General features: G+C 48.2%; 1 protein-coding gene across 1 annotated transcript in view; it reads left to right on the top strand.

The window, feature by feature from the left end:
* The window catches only part of LOC149744629 (ATP-binding cassette sub-family C member 11-like), a 63,536-nt gene extending 39,964 nt beyond the window's left edge, over positions 1-23,572 (top strand). Inside the window, exons 14-25 of the mRNA XM_089902472.1 lie at positions 860-1,015; positions 3,338-3,441; positions 6,362-6,559; positions 8,625-8,681; positions 10,599-10,825; positions 10,949-11,083; positions 12,546-12,731; positions 15,781-15,982; positions 16,768-16,868; positions 18,219-18,277; positions 19,763-19,922; positions 23,455-23,572. Of these exons, the coding sequence (XP_089758598.1) occupies positions 860-1,015; positions 3,338-3,441; positions 6,362-6,559; positions 8,625-8,681; positions 10,599-10,825; positions 10,949-11,083; positions 12,546-12,731; positions 15,781-15,982; positions 16,768-16,868; positions 18,219-18,277; positions 19,763-19,922; positions 23,455-23,572 (1,703 nt within the window). The remainder of the gene's footprint in view (positions 1-859; positions 1,016-3,337; positions 3,442-6,361; positions 6,560-8,624; positions 8,682-10,598; positions 10,826-10,948; positions 11,084-12,545; positions 12,732-15,780; positions 15,983-16,767; positions 16,869-18,218; positions 18,278-19,762; positions 19,923-23,454) is intronic.
* The last annotated feature ends 2,715 nt before the right edge of the window (positions 23,573-26,287 follow it).

Below are 26,287 nucleotides of genomic sequence, written 5' to 3'. Positions count from 1 at the left end.
TCAGCTGCAAAGATCAGAAACCAATTTGGGCAGAAAAAGAATTTATTGGCAGAAAAGGGTGTATGTAGATCACGGAATGAAAGGAAAAGTTGAAGAGCCAGGCCTCAGCAACTTTGGGGTCTAAAGTAGCAGGAACACGTGCAGAATCCTTTTGAAGAAAACCTACTCCAAACGTTTTTCATCTAGTATAATTTCCCTCAAAATTAAAATTCCACGAAGAGAGCCCTCTTCTCCAGGGAGAACTGTGGTGTTGCTATTAGAATGGAGAGCGTCGGGCAGAAACAACAGATGTCCCCCCCGCAGGGCTGTCTCCTGTTATTGCTGTAGTTGTCATTGGCAACATCTACTGATATCTCCAGGCACCTGGTCTCTCTGCCCTGCTGTAGGCCAAGAGTCTGCTTGGGCTGGTGTCACAACTGTTTTTTGAGGAGTTGTCTCAGAAGTGTATTGCTACAAAGCATCTTAGCAGTCATCTATAAGCCCGCCAGTTGTCAGATGAGGAAACAGAGAGGTTAAGTGATTTGCTTGAAGTTGTACAGTATCATGATGATAATTCTGGAACCCAGGTTTTCTAGTCCTAGGTCACTGCTTTCTTCATTCTCTCCTGCTGTCTCTCTCAAGCCACCGAGCCCTTGGGAACCGCAGGCCCTCCAGGGTTTATTGAATGGCTGGCAATGGACCCCCTTTTCAGACTTTGGAGCCGGGGCAAACCTGGAAACCCTGCTGGTTAGAGTCAGACTTGGGTGGGGCACTGGGTGGCATCCCGAGCAGAAGGCTTTGCAAGGACTCCTCTTGACCCGGGAAGGAGATACAGGAGATTGGGAGGCATACTGTTTCCTTCTTCTTTTCGCTGATCCAGTGCTAGAAAATCAGCTCACACAGAAGGAGAAGATGGAAAAAGAGTCCCTGAAGTGGAACATCCACCACCATTACATCCAGGCAGCCGGAGGCACGGGCTGTCAGATGCTCCAGGCCAGGTCTATCCCTGAAGCTGGGTCAGACCAGAATGTGCAAGGTCATGTGAGGTACAGGGACCCAAAGGGTCATGCCATTCATGAGTTTAACTTACATAATCCCAACCATACTCAACTATAGTAACTCTACCACCATATTCAATGTCGGAAGTTATGTTCTCATGTGTACTCGGCATTTCAAAATCAAATATGGTAAGGCATAGACGTGTAAATTATTGTCACGAAGGGAAAAGTATTACTATGGATCCCTAGAAATAGGCATGGTATGCCATGAAGGGGAAGCACCAGGGTTGGTCGGGAGGCAGAGGGGCGGTAAGAGAAAGCATGGCCCAGAGCCTTTATTAGGTTTTCTGTGGGAAGGAGGGGGTGAGGCAGGGTAGGTACACTGAGTAAACTTAGGATTTGATGGTTCAAACAATTCTGGCAGGCTCTAGGCCATAGGGTTGGTCCTAGTTGTCTGGTACCTGGTCCTGGGGTGATTTAGGGCAGGGGGAATATTGGTTTGGTGTGTGAGAGTCTGCTAAAAGAGGTGATTGGGAGTGTGGGCTGTAGATTGGTTGGTTTGTATATCAAAGATGTGCTCACAAGGAGTCATTTGCTCTCTCTAGGAATTAGCTAACCTTGGGAGGATCAGTCTTCAGGATTAAGACCCCAAATAACACAGCGTTAGGAATACGGAAAATAAGAAAGTATTGTTAATATATTTCCTTGAAATAAAGAGTGCTAACCATACTCTTTATTTCAGTGTTTTACAGACTGCAGGTCCTGGCCCACTAGTGGGTTGTGAAATCAATTGAGTGGATTGTAAGTAGCAATGAGAATAGAAACGAGAATAGAGTAGAATATGTCTGCATGTATCACAAAAGTAACATTGGTGAAGCTTGCATTTTGGTATGTATTAAAATGCATTTCTGAAGGTGGATGAAAATTAAAAGTTTCAAAGCTACTGCTTTATTAAACGGTGTATGTTACCAAATTCACACACATAACTAAACAAATTCATGCCATTCATGGGTTTAACTTACATAATCCCAACCATACTCAACTATAGTAACTCTACCACCATAGTCAACGCTGGAAGTTATGTTTTCATGTGTACTTGGCATTTCAAAATCAAATATGGTAAGACACATAGACATGTAAATTATTGTCACGAAGGGAAAAGTATTACTATGGATCCCTAACTAAACTATACAATGTTGTAAACACAAAACCAAGTATATGATACTGTGCTTTTTGAGTAATTTAATTTTTGACAGTATTTTGATTCCATGCCAACTTTTTATGCTTCATTGACTTTGGAACCTAACCCTGGGTAAGGTGTGTCTTCTCTCTACCTGTCTAGGGGAGGAAGAGGTAGGCTGCACATAGGAGATCACCATCCTCACCCCTTCCACCGTGGGCATCCCTGCAGGACGTAACACAGAGGCTGACCAAAGCAGGGGAGCAGCAAATACTTGTGAAATGCATGAATGAATCAAGAAACCAATTGATCTGTATTCAGGAAGTACCTATTATGGACTAGGCTCTGTGCTGAGCTCTGGAGGCAAGGGGGTGTAAAGTCACCTAAGAAACTACCCTGTAATCTAGTTGGAGAATTAGGACGTTGCACCCACCAGTAGCAAGAGAGATCTCTGGGACCAGGAATAATCTCAGATGTCTCAGATCAAAGAGAGGTGGCCCTTGAGTGGAGCTTAAGGAAGGGTAGAATTCAGTAAAAAGAATATGGGCATGGGACACAGACTGGAGAGGTGGATAGAGTGCCAGGGCAAGAGGCAGGTGCTAAAGGATGGCGTGTACCCTTTGTTTTCTCATCCTTGGCTTCAGCACTCACCAGCTCTGTGACTTTGGGCAAGTTACTTCCTCTCTTGGAGACTCAGTAAATGGGGATAGGAATTCCCAATTCAAAAAATAATGCATATATTTATTACTCTGCCTGGTGCATGATACATAATAGTACCTATCAAGTGAAAGGAAACTGTTGTTTTTATTTTGAACGTTGAACCCTCAGGACCTGCGTAAGGGGAACTAACTTCTCTAGAACACTGCTTATGCACCAGGCACTGGGCTGGGTGCTTGACACATGTAACCTCATACCATCTTCAGAGCAACCCCTCATATGAGGCTGGCAGGGCTACCATCACCATCTTATACGTAGGGGAGTGGAATGTCACTGACATTTGGTCCCTCGCCCAGGCTCTCATAGCTTGTAAGTAGTAGAGCCAGGATTTGAACCCAGGGCTTTCTAACCTTGGAACCCAGCTCTTTCCAGTCCTCTAAGGTGTCTGAGGGAGATCCAAGTGCCTGGGATGGCTGTGCGCCTTCTTCTGGCACCTGTGTGTCACCTTTCTCTCCCTCCCCAGGTTACCTGGTCTCTGCCATGGTTTTCCTCCTCCTGGTGATGACGGCCTTCTTCACAATGTTCAACTTGTGGCGGCTGAGCTATTGGCTGGAGCAGGGCTCAGGGGTGAGTGCCATGGTGGGGGTGGGGTGCATTCCTGTGGGCTTGGGTGGAGTGGGGGGCTTCTTATTCCTTGGGGCCCTGTGGGCACGGGTTAGGGAAGCCCATGGCAAGCCCATTGCCTGCCCTTGCGGTGTTGATGAAAGGAGCTCTAGAGGGAAACTCTGGGAGCCAGAACTCTGGGGCTTCCTCCCGGTCTGGCCTCCTGTGTTCACAGAGCACGTGGTCACCTATGCAGTCTCATAGGGACAAAACCAAGAGGTTTCTGTCCCCAAACAGCTCCCCAAGATTGCTTTACAGTCTGCCTGAGTGACTTTCCTTTGGCAGCTGTTTTGCCTTCTTGCTCTGCGTTATTTAAAACAAGCCTCTGTACTCCCCATTGGTGGGCTGGGAGGCCACGCCCAAGATGGACATGGCCAGACGTTAGTTAGAGAAGGGAAAATAGGTTTTATCTGTCACTCCTGACGGTGGAGAAAGAGCTGAGCTCCAGTCTGGTTTGCACAGAGGTGATTTGGGCTTTTTAAAGGGAGAATGATGGAGAAGGGAAAGCAGGGGCTCAGTTGGGTCAGAGAAGTGAAAAGGTACAAAAGGCTGGTGAGTGTCAGTGTGATTAGGCCAGCTGTGTCTGTAGCCAGCAAGCTGTCTGTCCTCCCACAGAGACTGGGAGACAGAGGCTCCGTCCTTTCTGATAATTACATTGCAAAGGAAAGGTTCTCAGGTCCTTAAGAGAGATGCTTCTGAGTTGCAGGAGATACATAGTCGCAGCTGTGAGCCTTTCTTAGTAAGTGCTCTGAGGAAGGGAGATCAGGGGCCTGTCATCAGGTCCAGGCTGGAAGAAACGGTAAACTTTCCTGGCAGAGGCATTTTAATGAAGGTGGGGGGAGCTGGGATCCTCTGAGCGACATGCCTTAGCCTCTAGAAGCCATGCTAGAATTTGGTCAAGTCTTTTAGTGCAGGAGTTGGCACAGAGTTGTTCCGTGTTGAGGGTTCTGCGGCTCTCAGCCGTTATGTGCCACGTTAACTCATTAACCTTCCCAGCTCATTCTGAGGTAGGTGTCACTGTTCGCATTTTATATTTGCAGAAACAGTGCTTAGAGAGGCTAAGGAGGCTGCCCTGAGACGTGAAGGTGCCTTGAACTCTGTGCTTTGAATCCAGGCCATGTTTTTCAAATGCTCTATTTGGTTAACTTTTGAGTCATTTGTCAGACACAGTTTGATCAGGAAAGCAGGAGCCATTTGAAATATTTAGAGCTTCCAAAGATTTAATACACAAATTAGAGGCTACACAGCCATTGGAAGGGCTGGTGGGGAGAGGGGAAGCAGGTTCCAGTGACCTCAGAAGCAGGCAGCACTGAGGGGGCTGATCCTTGGAAGGATGCCTGCAAACCACTGGCCGAACTCCATGTGCCATGCACCTGTCAACAGTTGCCACCAGCGTGTGATGGCTTCTTCTCTTTGAACCTTTAGATTTCCTGTAAGTGCCTCTCCTTGGCAGAATCTAACCTCACACCATGCTGGCAAGGAGCCTGGCACACCGAGTTCCCAAGCTCTCCCCTGAATTGCAGTGGAGAGTGTGGAAGGGGGCAGAGATGATGCTGGATGATCATCTAGCACAGATTTCTAACAGCACAGAGTGAAGTAATTTATCAACCATTTTCTACCCTGACAGAAGAAAAGAGGCCACATTAGACAGCAGGCTGCCTTGGGACAAAGATGATTGAGAGAGGGATGAATAGAAGTCCTAAAGGTTGTGGGGTTGAGTTTAGAGCAGTCAGGGTGGAGTGGGAGATAGAGTGGAGGCAAGAGCTAGAGTCAGGGAGACTGCTGTTGTAGTGGTCCAGGGGATAGAAAATGAGGGCTTAGTCCAGGGCAGGGCAGTGGGGAAGGAGAAGGGAAAAGCAACAGCACTGAGCAGGGAGGTTGTAATGTATAGTTTCATCTTCTACCAGCTACTGAGTCTTAGGTAGCCCCAGGAAGAAGGATTTTTCTCCCTGCTGAATTTCACCCTGGACTCAGATGGTCTGACCCTCTGAAAAAGAAAACTCACAGTTTTCCTCTATTCACACACAATGTTTCTGATACCCACTGTGCAGGTTTTTCCCAACATCAACCAGTTCTCCAACTCTCTGGACACTAGCTGGGTGTACTACAATTCAATTCAATTCTGACTCTACTTATCTGGAGTTAGCACAGACCCCACAGGTTAAGGGCTCAGTTCCACAAGACTGCTCCCATTTCAGGTGCCAATCACAAGTCTGACTTTCTGTACTTCTGATGAACCAGCTGTAAATTGGGGATTCCCATGACTGACTCTCTGGGTTTGCTAATTTGCTAGAATGGCTCACAGAACTTAGGGAAATATTTTAACCAGTTTTTAAAATAAGGGATATAATAAAGGATACAGATGCACAGCCAGATGGAAATGTACATAGGGTGGGGTCCAGAAGGGTCCAAAGTGAGGGAGCTTCTGACACATGGATGTGTTCACCAACCTGGAAGCTCTCCGAGCCCTGTGCTTGAGGGATTTTTATGGTGGCTTCAACAGGCAGGCACGATCGATTATTAACTCAATTTCCAGGCTCTCCCCACTTCCCAGAGGATGGGGGCGGAGCTGAAAGTTCCAAGCTTGGACTCATGGCTTGGTCTTTCTGGTGACCAGCCCCAATCCTGAAGCTATTTAGGGGCCCCCAGCCACTAGTCATCTGATTAGCTACAAAAGACTCTCTTATTGCTCCAGAGACCCCAAAGGTCTTAGAAGCGCTTGTGTCAGGAACCAGAGTCAAAGGCCAAATACTACCACAAATGATGCTCTGAGCACCCCCATCACTTAGGAAATTGCAAGTGTTTTAGGAGCTCTGTGCCAGGAATTGGGGACAAAGCCTAAGCATATTCCTTATCATGCCACACCCCCTGTCCTTTCCTGAAGACCAATAGCAGTCAAGAGAGCAATAGGACCACTGCAGATCCAGGTGACATATTGGACAATCCTCAGCTACCCTTTTACCAACTGGTGTATGGCCTCAGCGCCCTATTCGCAGTCTGCATGGGCATCTGCACCTCGGTGGCTTTCACCAAGGTCGTGAGGAAGGCACCCACAGCGTTGCACAACAAGCTCTTCAACAAGGTATGGGCCTGGGCACTGGGCGTGGCCAAAGGCTGAGCCCTGACCTTGCTCAACTTTTTTTTTTTTTAATTACTAGACTTTTTTTTTTTGAGCAGTTTTTGGTCTACAGAAAAATTGAGTAGAAAGTACAGAGTTCTCTTTTATCCCTCACCACATCCTCAGTTTCTCCTATTATTAATATCTTGCTTTAATGGGGGACATCTGTTACAATTGATGAGTCAATATTGATACATTATCAACTAAAGTCCAGAGTTTACATTAAGGTTCACTCTTTGTGTTGTACATTCTATGGGTTTTGACAAATGTATACTGGCATGTGTCTACCATTACGTATCATACAGAATAGTTTCACTGCCCTAAAAATCCCCTTTGCTCCACCTATTCATCCCTCCCCCTCCCTTCCCCCAGACGCCTGACAACCACTGATCTTTTTTGCTGTCTCCATCGTTTGGAAAATGTAATGTCATATAGTTGTAAGTGTATACTGGGTCACTAGCTGGGTGGGAGCAGGCCAGAGAATGAGATAGGTACATTGAAACTCTCCTACCAGTGGAGGCATGATTGTAAAAGTTTAGTGTCCCTTGCTGGAGGGTCAACCCTCAGCTACCAATGCTGGCCTCCGTTGGCTGAGCACTGTCACATAAAGGGTTGTTTATAATTTCCTTAAGTTCCCTTTGAAGTGGGTATTTTAGCCTCATCTTACATATGAGAAAACTGAAACCCCACAAGTGTTATGGTTAGAATGTGTGTTGTGGTTAGAATACCAAATTGTCTATGGTATTTCACTACCTCTTGGAAATATCCTTTCTCTCTCTCACTTATCAAATATTACTATGTGCCAGGCTCTGGGGTGGGCACTGGGTTTACCATGGTAAATGAACATTGCAAGTATGGTTTGGGTCATCATGGCCTTATAGTCTAAGGAGGGAGAGGGACAAGAAAATAGGCTGTTGTAATATGGTGTGCAGAGTTACCCATGGGGTGGGGCACACAGGGCCATAAGAACATGATGCACCTAACCCCAGCTTGGTGGTGGTGGAAGGAAGGTAGGAGTCTAAGAAGGCTTCTTGGAGGAAGTGACCTCTGTGCTAAGACCTGAGGATGAATGGGATTTCGCCAGTTCAAGATTAAGAGGCGAGCAGAAGCAGAGCATTTCCAGGGAGCTGCATGGAGTTCAGGAAGGCTGGAGCTCAGAGCTGTAGAGAGGGGCCTTTCAGAGGGATCTCGGAAGGCAAGGAGGCCACCCATCAGTCCTTGTAGATCGAATGCAAATTGTGTTTTCATTTTAGGAGGGTGAGGCCAGGGCATTTCCCCACAACTCATATAAAGCAACTGGCTTGGTGGAGCCGGAAGGCAGGAGAGGGGAAATTCTACCCAAGGCCTGGCACTCTTCACCACCTGGCCTGTGGTGGTGACACCGGCTAGCTGGTCTCCAAGTTTCTGACTCTGCATTCCCAGATTCTAGAAATATCTAATACCCAGGCCTCAAAGAGATATTCTGTATTTTAATTTTAAGAAATGTTCAAGTTTTTTCATTAGAAAATACATTTCATATTTAAAACATTTTCCTTTTTCTCATCCTTTTATGGCTTTATTGATTTTAAATTTGCCTTTGTAGTTTTAAATAATCACAAGTAAAGGACAAATCTCTGAAAAAATTGGCTCAACGGCAAAATCTACAAACTGCAAAAACAAAAACAGGACCAGACTATTTTGATACTTAAGGAGGCAACCAGAGCCCCTGTGGCTGTGTCCCCACCGTTTTCTTCTAATCCCTCGTGAGAGTGGGCTCTCACAGACCCCTTTCATGCCGCAGCTGAGCTGAGTCCTGCTCCCAAGCCCTTTTCCCTGCGCCCCGCTCCCCATTAGCGCTTAGCATCCTAGAGAGGGTGATTGTTTTAGTCTTTGATTTGTCACAGTGATTGTGACAATTCTTTTTGCTTTAGTTAGCTCATGTATTTAACAAAAGATTCTGGAGATAAAATTAAAGACAATTTAGAGGCAGGAAAAGAAAACAAAGAAGCTCACAGTTGGCCCCTCTGAAGTTTGCTGCTCCCCACTTTAGACGGCAAATGAACTATACTTGGTCAGCAGGATCCAGGTGTTTGCCATGAGGGCTGCTGTAAGTAAGGGACACTTCATGACTCAAATAATTATAATTTATTAATAGGCAAAATGTATTTTCTTCCTTTCTCCCTTCTCCTTTCATTGCTTCCTTTAGTTTTGGCTTTATTAGATACTAATAACTTCTATTCATTTCTTTGTTTTGTGTTATGTCTTGAGAAATACATGGGGAAATGAAAGTGGTCAGTGTTCAGCAGGCCTGTGCCTTGACCTTTTAAGAAATGCCTCCAGTGAAGAGAGTGGCTGTGCTGGGGGTGAGGGAAGCCTTGGGAGGCCTGGTCCTGTCATGGTTTTGTCGTTAACTACTTGGGTGACCTTGAGCAAGTCACTAAGCTGCTCTCCCTTCTCTGGGCTTCAGTTTCCTCATCTGTAAAATGAGGAGGATGAACTAGATGGTTTTCTTAGAACTTTTGTAATATGAAATGCTCTTTGATCTCCAAAGGACCTCACATCCACTGCTTTTAGAGGTCAGGTTGGGATGCCACCTTCAAGAAGGAGCAGTCATGGTTAAAATCTACCCAAGATTCCATCTTATGCAATTGTGGTGGAATGACTGCTACTAATTTTTGGTGATACTGAGTGAAATGGTCCCGTCTTTTTTATTGAGAAAAAAGTAAGAGTAAGAGTTGAAAAGAAATGTAAGAGTTAGTATTAATAGCAATACCAGGAGGCAGGTATTGTTCTGAGGACTTTTAATGTATTATCGTTTCCTTCCTTTTTATTTATTTTTTTGTTTTTATTTATTTATTTTTTGAACATCTTTATTGGAGTATAATTGTTTTACAGTGGTGTGTTAGTTTCTGCTTTGTAACAAAGCGAATCAGCTATACATATACATATATCCCCATATCTCTTCCCTCTTGCATCTCCCTCCCTCCCACCCTTTCCTTCCTTTTTACTGTTTTTTTTTGTTTGTTTTTTCTTTTGCGGCATGCGGGCTTCTCACTGCCACGGCCCCTCCTGCCACGGAGCACAGGCTCCGGACGCGCAGGCCCAGCGGCCATGGCTCACGGGCCCAGCCGCTGCGCGGCTCGCGGGATCCTCCCAGACCGGGGCACGAACCCGTGTCCCCTGCATCGGCAGGCGGACTCCCAACCACTGCGCCACCAGGGAAGCCCTCCTTTTTAAAATAATAGTTTTATCAGGATATAATTCACATACCATGAAATTTACCCTTTTAACTTGTATATTTTTAATATACAATAATATAATATATAATATACAATAATATACCCTTTTATTATGTTTTAAAATTTATTTATTTTATTTTTGGCTGAGTTGGGTCTTCATTGCTGTGCACGGGCTTTCTCTAGTCATGGCGAGTGGGGGCCACTCTTTGTTGCGGTGTGCGGGCTTCTCGTTGCAGTGTCTTCTCTTGTTGCAGAGCACGGGCTCTAGGCACATGGGCTTCAGTAGTTGTGGCACGCAGGCTCAGTAGTTGTGGTTCACAGGCTTAGTTGCCCCTCAGCATGTGAGATCTTCCCGGACCAGGGCTCAAACCCTAGTCCCCTGCATTGGCGGGCAGATTATTAACCACTGCACCACCAGGGAAGCCTGATAATATACCCTTTTAAATTGTATATTTTAGTATATTTGCAGAGTTGTGCAACCGTCATCACAACTCTGAAGCATTGTTATCATCCCATTTTACAAATGAGGACATGGAGACTCAGAGGGGTTAAGTAACTTGCCCACAGTCCCATAGTAGTAGGTGGAAGAGTGGGGCAGCCCTGGAGTCCAGGCAAATTGACTCTGGAGCCCCTGCTTTTAACCACTGCTCTATGTTGCCTTCCCTGAATACCCTTCAGGCTGCATCCTGTACCTCTTCAGAGCCTGAGGGTAGCTGGCGTCTTCATCAAGCCCCAAGCAAGGCCTGCAGCAACCCTCATGACCTGGGTTGCTTTTGTCCTTGCAGGTGTCCCGCTGCCCCATGTGTTTCTTTGACACCACCCCAACAGGCCGACTCCTGAACTGCTTTGCAGGGGACCTGCATGAGCTAGACCAGTTCTTGCCCACTGTGGCTGAACAGTCCCTGCTCCTGATCTTGGTGGTGACCACCATCCTGATGATTGTCAGTGTGGTGTCTCTCTCTGTCCTGCTGATGGGAGTCGTAACACTCATTGTTTGCCTCGTTTATTTTAGGTGAGTGGGTTCTTTTCGCTTGTGAATGAGGTTTGTGACTTGGGGTATGATCTAGGACCAGCCTAGAATTGGAGGGTCCCAGAGGCAGATGGCCCAGGTTACTCACTCCCATTCTTGATGCAGAATGTTCAAGAGGGCCATCAATGCGTTCAAGAGCCTGGAGAACTACAGTTCCCCTTTATTTTCCCACATCCTCACCACTCTGCATAGCCTGAGCTCTATCAATGTCTATGGAGAAACTGAAGATTCCATCAGCAAGTGAGTCCCTCTGCTGTCTGAGGGTGATGGGCACTCTGGGGGTGGTGGGGCGCAGGAAGCCAGGAAACAGAGCATCTGGAAATAGGATCATCTTCAGAAGAATCAGAGAGAGCTCTGTTTTATCCCATTTGTTTCTCTGAGCCTCCAGAACCTCATCTGGAAGATGGTGCTTATAAGAATAAAAAATGTAAGTGATATGAAAAATGCTTGTCAACCTTAAAGATCTGTGGCTATGGGTTTCCGTGGTGGTGCAGTGGTTGAGAGTCTGCCTGCCGATGCAGGGGACACGGGTTCGTGCCCTGGTCCGGGAAGATCCCACATGCCGCGGAGCGGCTGGGCCCGTGAGCCATGGCCGCTGAGCCTGCACGTCCGGAGCCTGTGCTCCGCAACGGGAGAGACCAAAACAGTGAGAGGCCCGAAAAGATCTGTGGCTGTTATATACATATATCAATATAATTAATGGTAAGATGTGTTACTGTGTTAGCACTTACTGCATTGGTTTTCTTTTTTCTTTTGCTTCCAAACAGGCATGTAAATATAATAAAATAATAAAGAACAAGGGCTCTCTAAATAACACAATTTTCTTCACTATTCACAGCCACAGATTTGCCTTCTAATGTTTGTTGCAACAAACAAACAAATCCTACGATTGTTGCTGAAGTTTAATTGTGTAATATAAACTTATCTACTTGTAAAGATCAGTCAAACATGGTCTGTGCTGAACTACAAGAAGCTTACCATCTAATGGGAGACAGGAGACACAGGCGTATGTTTTTGTAATAAGACAGTGTTGAATATGATAAGACAGCATAGGAGAGGAGCAGGTAAAATGCCCCGGAGGTTCAGAGGAGAAAACGACGACCCACATCTGGGGATCAGGGAAGGCTTTGGGGAGGAGGCAGCATCTGAGGTGGCCTTGAAGCCCGGGAAAATTGGGGCACGTGAGATGGTGTGTGCTCTGTTGGCTGAAATATTGGATGAGCCACGGTGCCAGCTCTCCCAGTGGCACTGGAGAGACCCAAGGACTGCGCAGACACTAGGACTAAGGGGATCCTGGAGTGACACATTCATTCGGTCAACACTGAGAACCTACTGGGATACAGCAGTAAACAAGGTGGATACGTACAAGGAAGGGATCACTCCGCTTCACTCACTCACAAATCTGGGCATGTATTCACTCTCCTTGGCCCAGTTACGGTAACTTGCCCACCCTGGGCCAATCATCAAGGCCAGGGGAAGAGAACCGCTGATAGGCCTAAATCGGTCAGAGACCACTCCTAGATCCGGGGCCAGGTGAACTCCATGGCTGAGAAAGGCGTAGGAAGGAATCCCCCCAATTTTCTTTGTTGGCTCTTTGATGAGAGTGGGGAGTTGGATGCTGGAGGAAGCAACCAGTGTCCACCTCGGGAAACCCTGGGTTAGACAAACACATGTGTCTTTCATGTTGTCCTTTCCTTCTCAGGTTTAAAAGGCTGACAGATGCACAGAATAACTACCCGCTGATGTTTCTGTCTTCCACGCGATGGGTGGCACTGAAGCTGGAGCTCATGACCAGCATGGTGAGCTTGATGGTGGCCTTGTTCACGTTTTTTGGAGTTTCCTCTGCCCCCTATTCTACAAATCCATGGCTATCAGCCTTTTCCTGCAGGTGAGGGAGGGACTCTCAGATGGCAGGTGGTGGCCAGTGGTCTGTGGTCAGACTCAGGGGTCCATGGGACTTTTATCACACCTTGGGTTTTGGCTGTTTGTGACCTTACGAATGATGTGCTTGGCTTTCTGAATCCGCAGCTTTGTTCTGGTTCCTTGTCACCTTTGAACTGAGAAGTCTGTATTTAAAGGTGTTTAACGGAATCATAGAATATTGGGATTGAAGGGGAGCCCACAGACAACAGAGTCCAACCCTCCTATTGTGTAGATGGGGAAATTGAGGCTCAGAGAGGGGAAGGAGTTGTCTGAACGGACAGAGTGTTAGAAGCAGAGCCAGGGCAAGACCTCTGACCTTTTGGTTTCCTGTCTGGTGTGTTTTCACTTTTCTATTAATATCCTGATTCAGTTGTCAAACTTTTCTGAGGTATCTGGGCGAGGGAGCTGTGGAAAATGTAGGTTTCCCAGTCCTCCCCTGGAGCAGGCCTCTGAGACTTCAAAGTGTATAGGCTTGAAACCGAGCGCTCGGCCCAGCCTGCCAGGCTGATTCAGCCAGGCCTGTGGGGCTGACAGGAGAGAGCATAGCTGGAGGGATTAGGAGTCAAGTCCTTGTTGGGCGGGGTCTTGGAATCTAATTTTAAAAATGGGTTCTCAGGAGGACTCTGGTGTAGCAGTTGGCAGGCCTCATGGTCTGAGTTCCTCCATGCCAGGCAGTGGGGCCAAGGTTCATGTCCACAGAGTCCTGGGGAAGGGCTCTCCATGAAGGCCAGATGCTGGCTCAGGGAACCCTGGCCGTCCCCTCCCCCAGGGGTACTCATTAACTATCCTCTCTGGATGCTTTCTCTCTAACTGGGCTTAGGTCTCGTGTGCCCCACACTGAGGCATCCTTTTGGGTGCAGAGGGGCTCCCATGTGCTCCTTGTTGAGCCCTGTGGCAGACACATGTTTGCACACACATACGGTGCTGTGCCCACATGCCCATGCCTGTGTGCAGACCCTTCCGAGGGCGCATGGGCCACGCAGGAGGCTGTGCAGTGTTCATGCCCACAGACAGCTGCCCCGTGCCATAACCAGGGTATTGGGGAGCTTGCACTGAGCCCATGCCCTGCTGGGTACTTGCTGTGCTTTCTTCCATTGAACTCTCGCCACCTTCCATGAGATGCGGCCAAGCGGTTAAGAACGTGTGGTTTGGAACGTGCAGCTTCACACCAGGCTCTGTCCATTATCAGCTGTGTGACTTTGGGGAAGTGTGTTACCCTCCTTATGCCTGGGATTCCTCTTCTATAAAAGGGAGATAATAAAAGTTCTGAAATCATGGACTTGTGAAGAATGTATGTAAACTTGAGGGTTCATGCATGTTAAAAACCTTGCCCCAGAATAAGTGCTGGATAAATGTTTGCTGTTATTGTTCCCAGCTTACAGATAGGAAACTAGAGTTTCTGGAGTTAATTTGCCCATATTCCCACAGCTGCTGAGAGACAGATTTGTCCATAGTGGGGCACACTCTTCTCTCTCTCTCTCTCTTTCTCCCTCTCTCTGACACATGCATACATAAGCACACACTCGGCCATGCACAAACACATGCACACATGCCCCAGTGCAGAGTTGGCCCTGAGCCTTCCAGAACTCTGGGGAGAGGCTCCACACTGGAGTCCTGGGGGATGCAGAGTCACTAAGGCCAGAGATGCCCCTGCCTGCTGCACCCTGTGCCCAGGTTGTCCAGTGCTGGTGCAGGAAGCAGGTGGAGGCTTAGCTCTCCCAGGAGCACCATGCATACAGGTGTCCACTCAAGGTCGACCAGTTGTCCCACCACAGGCCACCAAGGAGGAGCTCTGCCTGGGGGTGTGATGACATCAAAATGACCCCGGGTTCATCCTTTCTTCTCAACATCTGCTGCCCTGTTTGAGTGTCTCATCTCTATCCTGGGTAACAACCTCCTAGCCTCCCTGCCTCGCCCACCCCCGAGCCCCTTCCCATCCACCTTCTACACTCTCTCCAGGGTGATCTTTAATTCTAGTTTTCCTCATGTTACTGCCTTGGTTAGAACCTCTAGAGACTCCCTGTCTCCTTATGCACCAAACCTAAGCCATGGACCTACGTTCCAGGCTCTCAAATCTGGCCTCAGACCCCACATGCACTCTCTCCTCTGGTCAAACTGGTACTTTGAGTTCTGCACGCACTCTTGAGGAAATTCAGGCTTTGGGAGGCAGGTATCACACACCATGTTGCTTTGTAGCCCTAAGAGTTTTCTTAGTAAATATTCGAGATGTTTCTGGTTGCAAGCCAAAGTAAGCCAAAGAACCAGTTCAAAATGGCCTTGACAATCTGGCAACTTATTATCCTATGTGACCGGAAGGCTGGGGTAGGGCTGTTCTCTGTTGGCTAATTTACTGGCCTAGCGTGAACCCATGATCATTTGCTCTTTCTGCTCTGGCATCCACGCCTGATTTTTGTCCTCAGGATTGTCTACTCAAGTTCACAAAATGGTTGCTGAAGCCCCAAGCAGTACATCCTCACCCAGAAACTGCCAAAGACTGGAGAGTAGATAATTTTTCCATGTGTCCCCTTGTAAGAACAAGGAGTAGCTTCCTGGAATGCTCGCATCTGAGTCTTCCTTGTGCTTTGTTGGCCAGAGCTGTGTCATGGCTCACTCCTAAACCAGTCATTGGCAAGAGGAGAGAGATTAACATGAGTGGTTTGGAGTAACCAAGCCTTCCCGGAACTCCAAGCTGTAGACACCTGAACATAACAGAGGATGTGTTAGCAAGGAAGGAAGAGGGGACCAGCTGTGGATAGGCAATCAACTGTGTCTGATATCCCTTCCCAGCTCAGTGTCATTTCAGGATAGTGAGCCCTTCTCTGACTTATATAGGCTTTCCCTCCCTGGCCTCCCTGGTCCGTACGTGCCCTTTGCTTTAGCCGCAGTCAAATGGCCTGCAGGGTCCTGAATGTATGCTGCCACTGTACTACTGTCAAGACTTTGTCCCTCTCTTAGGAACGCCTCTCTCCACCTGTGTTTAGCTGGCTAAATCCCACCTCTCCTTAAAAATGTAGCTCCAGTGCCAACTCCTCCAGGAAGCCTTCCCTGTGGCCCTTGTCTGGTGACTGTCCCCTGGCCACGACAGTGCTGTGGGCTGACTCTGTCGATCTGCCTTCTCTGCTGACCTATCTCCCCATCCGACTGGGCACTCCTCGAGGGCAGGAACTGTGTCTGTTGCACTTTAAGCATGGAGCCTGGCCCAGCACCTCCATGAGAGTTTGTTGACTGACTGTATAACGGAGTTGTTGCCCAGCACCTTCTGCATGGCCAGGGGGGTACAGAGCATAAAGACTGGGCCCCCATCCCAGCTCTGCCTTCGGCTTCCAGGTGATTCTCTGTGTACCATTTCTCCTATTTTGGACCTCCATTTCCTCATCTATAGTGCCTCCAATTCCCAAGAATCCCTGAGACACCTCTTAACCTGGGTTTCCCTGAAGGCAGAGCCTAAGACAAGGACTCAGATTCAGGTAGATTATTTGTGAGATGCTCCTTGGAAAGAGGACCAAGGGAACAGGAGCACGAGACAGGGAATGAGGAACTTCACCATGAGAGTGTGCCATTGAGGTCACTGCTCTAGGTCATCAGCACTCAACTCCCAGGATTGTTCCCTGAAGGCTGAGAGACAGGAGCCTTCATCTGCCGGCTCTTTTCCCTGTTAGTTGAGGGTTGCTCCCAAGGGCCGTAACTCCTGTGTTTCTGGGCTGCACATGGGCTGAGTGGGCTCCTGTGGTGTGGATGAATGTTTTGAATGGAAAGCAGAGGGTTCCTGAGGTGGAACGGGGTTGGTAGGGTTGCTCACCTACAACTGCCCACCACAGCTTCAGTGAAACTTAGGAGTAGCCTCAGGGGGGCGCCAGAGGTACCTGCTCCATCCCTATAAGGGAAGTTGCCTTGGTTTGAAGAGTTGCTCGGGAGGAATGGCAACTCCCAGTCTTCAGGAGTGGAGAGAGCCTGAGCTCACCCCCACAGCCTGCTACCCTGATGATTCTCCTTCGTTCCAGCTGGCATCCAACTTCCAGGACTGTATCTGGATTAGTTCAGAGACAGAGGCGTACTTTACAGCTGTGGAGAGGATGCTGCAGTACATGAAGGTGGGACACAGGTCTGGGCTTTATGCAGGGAGATCTAGAAGGCTCACATCCAGCCTGGGGCTCAGCTTCTGTGGCCTCTGCAAGCCCCAACACCTCAGGGGCCCTGAGATTTTCCCAGGAGGCAGCTGGGCTCCTGGTCCTTCCTCCCCATCTCCCCTGGAACTGTGCATATCATCTCTCAGAAGCTCTTCCACACCCATTGGCTCATTTTGACCACATCCCTCATGGCATTCTTGGATGTAGAGGCAATGATCTGCCCTTTTTAGAAGTGAGGGGTTTGCACAAATATAATAATACTAATGATGACAATAATGATTGTTATTAATATTGCTTCTATTTATGTCGTAGTATTTAAGAGCCCAGATTTTGGAGCCAGATCACCTGGGTTCAGGTCTAAGCTTTGCCGCGTGAGTCAGCTGTGTACCCTTGTGAATTACTCAGCCTTTCTGCTCCCCGTCTCTGAAATGGGACAGATCACAGTATCTACTTCATTGGGTTATTACAAAGATTAAATAACATCACATGCAAATCACTTAGCATAGTGCCTGGCCCATAGTAAAGGTTCACTATAATGATATGTAGATTATTTCACGGAATGACAAAACAACTTAAGGAGGTTGACTGAATTATTACCCCCAACATCCAGAGGAGGAGACTTTCCTCCCAATACACCCACCGTGCTCGATGCAGAGCTGTGGGCTTGGAGCCAGGCAGCCCTGGGTTTGAGTCCCCGCTCGTCCACTCACCAGCTGTGTGGTGTTAGCATGTCATTTGACCTGTTTGAGCCTCTATTTCCTCACCTGTGAAATCATCCAAAATTGCCTACCCCCTAGGATAGGGATCGAGAGAGATTAAGTCTGCATGAGAGCTCCGAGATATAAAACATGCCCCACAGGGGTGAATTAGCTCTGCTGTCCTTATTATCGTTATTCTGGATTCTGTTTCTTTAGAGTCTCATACAACAAATTAGAGAGAGTTTTCTATGTTAATAACAAGGGGACTAGCTATATGGTTTCTCACTCTTTAGGGATAAAATCATGTGCATTTCAGGTGATTGGGGGTGGGATGTTCCTCTTGGGGTGTCCTCTGATCACATGGTGGTGGCTTGACCCTGGTTCAGGGCAGGCTGGGGTGCGTCACACACCCAACAGCTAGAGACCAGTGGGTCAGCAGGGGATGGGCAGAGATGGAGGATAACTACTGATTTCTTTTTCTTTCTTTAAAAATGAGATGTATGCCTCTGAAGCTCCTTTACACATAGAAGACACAAACTGTCCCCATGGGTGGCTGCAGCATGGGGAAATAACATTCCAGGATTATCAGATGAAATACAGAGACAACACGCCTATTGTCCTTTACAGCTTCAACCTGACGATTCATGGCCAGGAAGTGGTGGGCATCGTGGGAAGGATGGGCTCTGGTGAGCTGAGTGCCTGGGATACCCCCGTCTTCATTGTTGGCCTTTGGGTATCAGACCTGTTTTTGGACTTGTGCTTACTCAGTGACCCCAGAGATATTTACTGGGCCCTCACTTTGTACTGGGAGAACAAAACCCAAAGTTTCTGCTGTCATGGGATTCCAGTGGAGGGGACAGATGTTAACGGTCATCAAATAAGGAAATGAGGGAGGTGACTGACTTAGTGGTGAAGGCCGTGGGGATGGAGAGGGGTGTGTTACAGAGTAATGGGGTTGGTGGGCCCTTGAGCTACAGTGGTCTGGGCTCTGAGGCCAACGTCTGCAGGGAGACAGGAAGGGTGAACAGGGTGCAGGAACAAGCGCTTCCATCAGGGGGCGTGCAGGGCTCCGGCTCCTCTATTCCTCCTCCCTCCCCCTCTAGACCTCTCTAGCCAGCCTCCTCCTTCGCCACCTTGTCTCTCCTCACTTCCTTTCTTCTGGTTGACTTCTTTCCTCTCTTCCTCTCCTATCACTTTTGGGAGGTCTGACCCTAGGGTCATCCCCTTCCACTTTCTGCATTATTCAAAGACAGTGCTCAGACCCCAGCCTTGTGTTCCCGGGGCTGCCTCTCCAGGTAAGCCCCCCAGGATGACTGGAGCCTTGTGGGTCTCTGCCTTCTCAGGCCCCTGCAGGCCTTGCACTACTGCAAGGTGAAGAGTTCCCAGCTATATTCTTTCGTGTGTTCTTCCCTTTCTACTTCTTGCCCACAGTTGGGCTGAGAAGACTGGGTCTGACATAGAGAAGCTCTCAGTAGAGATGGTCCAATTGACTGTATTCATCCAGTAGGTATTTACTGAGCACCTACTATATGCCAGGCATGGAAACACAAAGGTGAACAAGACACATGACTGCCCCTCACACTGACCTTATCTTTGAGAGCAGAGGTTGAAAACTCAAATGGTTTTAGGGCCCAGCAAGTAACAAAGATGCATGAAATGGGCCTGGGGTGTGATGAAAGGAGGGTGGGGAGGGCAGCGCACTGAACTTGAAGGCTGTTCTCTCTCAAGGAAGCAGCTACACTCGGCTCCAGCTGCCTATTGCCCCGGGAGATATGGGACCAGTGTTGCCGGTTCTACTGACTTTCAAGAGAAGAATGCAGTTTGAATTTTTGTATATTGGGTCTTTGGATTTTTTTTTAAATGCTGGCAAAGAATTTGAAAAACAACAATAACGTTGTGTGTGTGAAACAAAACATACGTGTGGGCTTGGTTTATCCAGGGGCTCCATTTGTACCTTCTGGTTGAGGCAGTAACAAGCTGCTCGTGGTTTCGGGCACCCCTTGGAGCAGAGACTCCGGGCCTCTTCTGCCCTCTCAGTGCTCATGATGACAAGGATCAGGCCATGCAGGGGGTGGGTCAGGGCTGGATGCCAGGTCAGACCTGTGCTACCCCTCCTGCAGACTCAGGAGACAGAGCCCCACAGGCTCCGTCTCCTTGTTCTTGCCCCACAGGGAAGTCCTCCCTGGGGGTGGCTCTCTTCTGCCTGGTGGAACCAGCCACGGGCCGCATCCTCATCGATGGCGTGGACATCTGCAGCCTCGGTCTGGAGCACCTGCTGTCCATGTTCTCGATTATCCCTCAAGATCCTGTCCTGCTGTCGGGGACCATCAGGTGAGTGCTGGGCCGAGGCCAGCCTGTGCGGAGGACAGGCTCCCAGCAGGAGTTGCAGGACGGATCTCCGGGGCTGGGCTGCCTCTGGTCAGCTGTGGCCAGAGCCTCAATTTCTGGGCCTCCGCTCTCTCCTTGCACACAGGGCCTCTTCTGCCCACCTGAGCCCCCTCTCCGAGATGTTCCTGAGGATTGAATGAGGCCCAGATATACACAAGAGTACTTTGTAAACCATGATGTCCTAAACAAAAGCCAGGCATTTTTTATTTTTTAAAAATCTGATGGGATTGGTCAGATTTCAGGTCACTATTAGCATTTGCCCTGTGGCTCACCACATCCTTCCACGTATGGATGTGGTTCATTCTCTTCTCTCACCCACTGGGTAAGGCCGACCGGGGCGTTCAGGCTGGATGTTACGACGCACTTTGCAATCCAGGCAGTCCCGTCAGTGAAGCAGGCAGGACTGGGTCTCTTAGCCTCCCCTCCATACTTTCTATTTCCTTGGAAGTCAACTCGGGGAATAAGCTTCATCCAGATTAGTGCTGCTGCTTGGTGCTCGTTAACTTGTTCCAACCCAAGGCATGGAGACTGAGGAAGAATGAGGCACTAAAAATGAAGCTGAGGGCTTCCCTGGTGGTGCAGTGGTTGAGAGTCTGCCTGCCGATGCAGGGGACACGGGTTCATGCCCCGGTCCAGGAAGATCCCACATGCTGCGGAGTGGCTGGGCGCGTGAGCCATGGCCGCTGAGCCTGCGCATCTGGAGCCTGTGCTCCACAACGGGAGAGGCCACAGCAGTGAGAGGCCCGCGTACCGCAAAAAAAAAAAAAAAAAAAAGCTGGACCCCACACGTTCCAGAGATATTTAAGTGGCATTCTTAAAGGCAAGAGGATAACTTACCCCAGAGCTCTGATCATCCATTTGTTTATTTTCTCATTGTTCATTGATTCCTTCATCCTTTTACCCACTTAAATTGCCTTTTCTGAGCCTCTGCCAGGTCCAGATATTGTGCTAGGGACTGGGGACAGTTTGATGAATGATTACTGCCCGTGCTCCCCCCAGAAGTTCACAGTATAGTTGGGGGTGGGGACGTTGTAGAGAGGTAAGACCCGTCGAATTATAATACAAGGAGGTAATTGCTAGATCAGAGATATGAACTAAGTGCTAAGGGAGCCCACAAGTAGGACAAATAACTCTGCCTGGGGGAATCCATAAAGTCTTCTTAGAGGAGGGGTGTGGGCATTTGAGTAGGGTCCTGAAGGATAAGTAGGAGCTTGCCTGGCAGTAAAAGGGGAGAAAGTCTTTCCAGGGAGAGTGCATAATATGTGCACAGACAGAGAATTTTGTAATGATTGTGTTGTTTTAGAGGAGTGAGATAACATTTAATGATAGATTACTGTGTTAAGGTAGAACTTGGCCAAATCTATGGTGCCAAGGTATAGGAGAAGTAAAAATATGAATTAACATTTATTGAGCATCTATTTGTGCCAGCCCCATGCTTTAATATTCTGTGTCATTTAACTGTCACAGCAATCCTATGAAGTAGGCACTGTTATTAACCCCTGTTTATAAGGGAAGAAACTGAACTTAGAGAGGAAAAGTGAAGGAGACACACACATAAATGGTAAAGATGAGATATAACCACAGGTAGTCCAACCGCTTAACCAGCGATGGCCCTCCCCCTTGCATCAGGAAGAGTGGACTGGAGTACAGGAGACCTGGGTTCTCTGCCCTTTAAGGTTCCATTTATCTCTGAGTATCTTTGATTCCAGCCTGTCTCTCAGACTGACTTGTGGTGTGACCTTGAACAAGTCACTTAACACTGATAAGCCATAATTTTCTCATCAATACAAGGGGTATATCCATCTCATGGGGAAGAGTCTGTCAATGAGTCCATCTGTGAAAATGCTTTGGAAACTATCAAATATCATGCAAATAGGGCATTTTACCTTCTGCTTCTTTAATGCAGTCTAGCTCTACACACAAAATGTGTATGGCTGCCAGAACTGGGGAAAGACAAAGCAGAGGTTAAGAACGGGCTTCAATCAGGACTCAGTGGTTGCATAACAGGGAAGAGTTTATAATGTTTCCTATGCCAAATGCCAGTGCAAACCTTAATAGGTATAAAGTCCAGTTAAATCCCAATCTGATGTCAGTCGCCTGGATGATCAGTTAGGATTCTTTCACTGCAAGAGACAGAAAACATGACCTTATACTTACTAGAATGGCTATAATAAGAAAAGAAAAAAGAAAAAGGAACATAAGTGTTGGTGTGAATGTTGAGAAATTGGAACCCTCATGAACTATTGGTGGGGATGTAAAATGGCACGGGCACTGTGGAAAACAATTTGGCAGTTCTTCAGAAAGGTAAATATAGAATTATCGTATGATCCACCAATTCTGGTTCTAGGTATACACCTAACAGCGTTGAATACAGGGCTTGTGCAGATATTCATATACCCGTGTTTATGGTACTATTCACAAGAGCCAAAAGGAAGAAACAACCCAAATGTCCGTCAGCAGATGAACGGATAAACAAAATGTGATATATACACACAATGGAATATCATTCAGCCATAAACAGGAGTGAAAATTTCATATATGCTACAACGTGGATAGCCCTTGAAAACATTACGCTAAGTGGAATAAGCCGGACATAGAAGGACAAATATTGTATATTTCCATTTAAATGAGGTACCAGGAATAGGCAAATTCATAGAAACAGAAAGTAGAAAAGAGGTGACCAGGGGCTGAGGGGGCGGGGAAGAAAGAGATTGTTTAATGGGCAGAGTTTTTATTGGTGATGGTGAGTTTTAGTGGATCGTTACACGACATTATGAATGTACTGAACACCACTGAATTGTACACTTACAAATGGTTAAAATGATAAGTATTATGTTATGTATATGCTAACACACACACACACACACACACACACACACACTTCAGGTGGCTTAAGCTAAAAGGGCCTCTTTTGGCTCACAATACTGGGAAGGCCAAGGCTGATTCAAGGGCCCAGGGTCCCACTCACTCTGCCTTGGCTTCATTCTTGGGATCCCATGAGGGCCCTGGGGGGCGCCATGTGTCCCACTCCCAAGATGAGATGGTTGCGGCCTCTCTTGTTCAGTTAGCGAGAAAGAACAAGCCCCCTTCCTGGTGATTGTTGTCAAAATCCTGAGATACACTCTGATTGGTTCTCTTCCCACCCCTAGCCAATCTCTGTGGCCAGGGAGTACCGCGTGCTTGTTTGCTTTTAACTGAGTCCTTGCTCCACCCTGATGCTGGTGGTGAAGCTCCACCTGGACCACATGGGCTTGATGGCTGGGGAAGAGGTAGCCTCCAAACAACTTGGGGGCTGCTGCCTGAAGAAGGAAGGGGTACTGGGAAGGCACAAGAAAGACCATTCTTGGGAGTTCAATGTGCTTCTCTGGACCTGGTAATCCAGCTCTAACCATCCTTGGTCACTTGCTGTGTGGGGGGCAGACCGCTCAATGGTCAAGGGTGCTTATTGAACACTTCTCTTCCTCTCCTGAGGCAGGTTCAACCTGGACCCTTTTGACCACCGCACAGATGAGCAGATCTGGGATGCCTTGGAGAGGACGTCCTTGAGCGAGATGGCGAGTAGCTGCAAGTCTGAATTCTTGGTCTTAGCCTGATGGTCCTCTGGGCTCCGCTCATTCTGCATGGATTAAATCATCTCGCGGGAGGAGATGGTTTGGGACCCCTAGATAAAGCATAAAGGCTGATGACACCAGCAGTAAGCCAGGTATGTTCCAGCTCAGAGGGCATAGCAAGGGCAAGGTGGGTACGGCTTTGCCCTCCCAATGCTTACGTTCAGGAGAGACGCTTTCAGACAGAGGCAAGTGCTGTGTAAGTAGTGTTGAGACCTGCAGACTGCAGTGAGTGGCCAGGCAGGGCCTCTGTAAAGATGCTCATTTAACTGAGACCAAATACTGAGGGGGCAGCTGGGCACCAATCTTTGAGGGAACATTCCAGGCACAGGAACTAGCAGATGCAAAGACCCTGAGAGGGGCGGGAGACAGGCACAGTTGAGGAAGAGAAAGGCCAGTGGCTGGAGTGTAAAGACAGACAGACGGGGGTTTGGGGGAGTGTCAGAATGTGACAGGAGAGGTACGAGGGGATTGGTTAGGGCTCACCCCACAGTGGTGCACGGTCATCTTCCCCAATATCACAGATCTCAAAGTTGCCGCAAGGCCTACAAGCAGAAGTTGTGGAAAATGGCTCGAACTTCTCAGTGGGGTAGTGGCAGCTGCTCTGCATCACCCAGGCCCTCCTCCGCAGCTCCAAGGTGAGAGCTGGCAAGGCGTGAGGGGTCCAAGGGATACCTGGCGTGGGAAACACACTGGCTCTTTCTCCCTCGGGCACATGGGATTCTGGGTGCCATGTTGGGTTCTGTCCACAAATCTGAGAAGGGTTTGCTGTGTCACTTTCTGCCATTTCCATGCACACCTGCCTGGGGAGGGGGGAGCTTCTCCACCTGGGCCTCTAGATCTTGGCATCCCAACTGCCACAGCCAAGCCCCAACACGCTTCTCCTACACGAAGCCACAAGGCTAGAAACGTATTCACTCAAAACTGCCCACTGTACTTTCCTTTTAAAACTTGGATGCAGGATACTCCTTCGTCTTTATTAGAATTGAGAATCAGATGACAGCTGTTCTGGGGCAAAATGATATATATATTTAAAGTTTCATCTGACAGTGTTTCTTGAGGTTTCCCAAATATTTCACCTGTAACTTCAGGTACTACAGGGGCTAGTTAGGAGCCAACTTTCCCTGACAAGTGGGGTGATACACACACACATACATACACACACCTTCACATGCACATGTATGTACATACTTGCACACGTATACACACGCACATGCAACACACAACATGGTCAATTAATGAGCAATGCAAAAAATGTTGTTGTGGACTCTCAGAACTGTGGGGAAGAGCAGGCAAAGCTCAACAGGGCCAGAAGCAGGGAGAAAGTTTCAGAGGAGGGAGGACTTGCTCCCTCTTGCTAAGACAGAGGGGTGACAGGACTTGTGGTATGTATGTAGCACTTTCTTAACCTCTCGGTTCCGTATTTCACAGTTACTTAGCCACTTGGCTTGAAAGCTGATTTCTCTATATAGTTTCTCAAAATTGAGTCATCACTTAATGATTTTTGTCATATCTGCGTACCACCTACCCTATGATTTACTCGTGATGACTTCTTTTAAAAAACGGCCTCATCTCATATGGTAGCATTTGTAAAATCACACTTTCTGTGCTAGTTAGATTTTTCTAATGCATATTGTTAATGAAAGAAATACAAAAATGTTAAAGTAAAAAGTACCTTTATCCATATACTGGCTACACCATTTCTTGTGCCACCCAGAGTGGCACCCAGAGTGGCCCCCCACTTTGGGGAACATTGCTCTACGTTAATTCAGACAAATAGGAAACTGGTTCATAAAACAAGAAGTTGCCACTGGCACATTTTCATTTTTAAGAACTTAATTTTCTGGTCACTAAAAAATAGTTAGCTCTTGGTTGAGACAACATTCTCTTCATAATGTGATGGATAACTTAGAACTCAAAGTCCGTTCTTTTTTTTTTTTTTTTTTTGCAGTACGCGGGCCTCTCACTGTTGTGGCCTCTTCGGTTGCGGAGCATAGGCTCCGGACGCGCAGGCCCAACCGCTCCGCGGCATGTGGGATCTTCCCGGACCGGGGCACGCACCCGTGTCCCCTGCATGGGCAGGCGGACTCTCAACCACTGCGCCACCAGGGAAGCCCTCAAAGTGGGTTTTGAACCTAGTCCAAAGATCTCATTTTCCAGCTAAGGTACTTGGTGAACTAGTGGTAGACCCAGGACTAGACCCAGGTCTCGGCCAGAGGAGGCTGCCTTCACACCCGTTTCGTATCCATCACATCATCCTTATTGATGAGGCCACAGCCTCCACTGACTTGGAGACAGACACCCTGATCCAGCACACAACCCGTGAAGGCATCCGGGGCTGCACAGTGCTGATTATCGCACACCGCATCACCACCATCCTCAACTGTGACCGCATCCTCGTCATGAGCAACGGGAAGGTGAGGGGACACCCCTGGGGCCACTGGGAGGATGGTGCCCAGGCCGGTGCCACAAGAGGCCTTCAGGTCCCTCAGGACCAAGCTCAGCTGTGCCCCCGCCCCCTCCCCTCCTCTCTCCGCCTCCCAGGTGGTGGAGTTTGACAGGCCTGAGGTCCTGCAGAAGAAGCCCGGGTCCATGTCCACAGCCCTGCTGGCAACAGCTAGTTCTTTGCTGAGCTCAGGAGAAGGGAGACCGCAGTGAAGGCGGGTAGCCGAACCCATCACGGTGCATGAGAGCCGCCTG

The sequence above is a fragment of the Delphinapterus leucas genome, chromosome 20 (assembly GCF_059928025.1).
Source record: "Delphinapterus leucas isolate spDelLeu-1000000601 "Yukka" chromosome 20, BTC_Dleu_Yukka2, whole genome shotgun sequence".
NCBI classification, from domain to species: Eukaryota; Metazoa; Chordata; class Mammalia; order Artiodactyla; family Monodontidae; genus Delphinapterus; species Delphinapterus leucas.
Note: the sequence above shows the minus strand (reverse complement) of the source record. Positions and strands in the feature narration are given on the sequence as shown.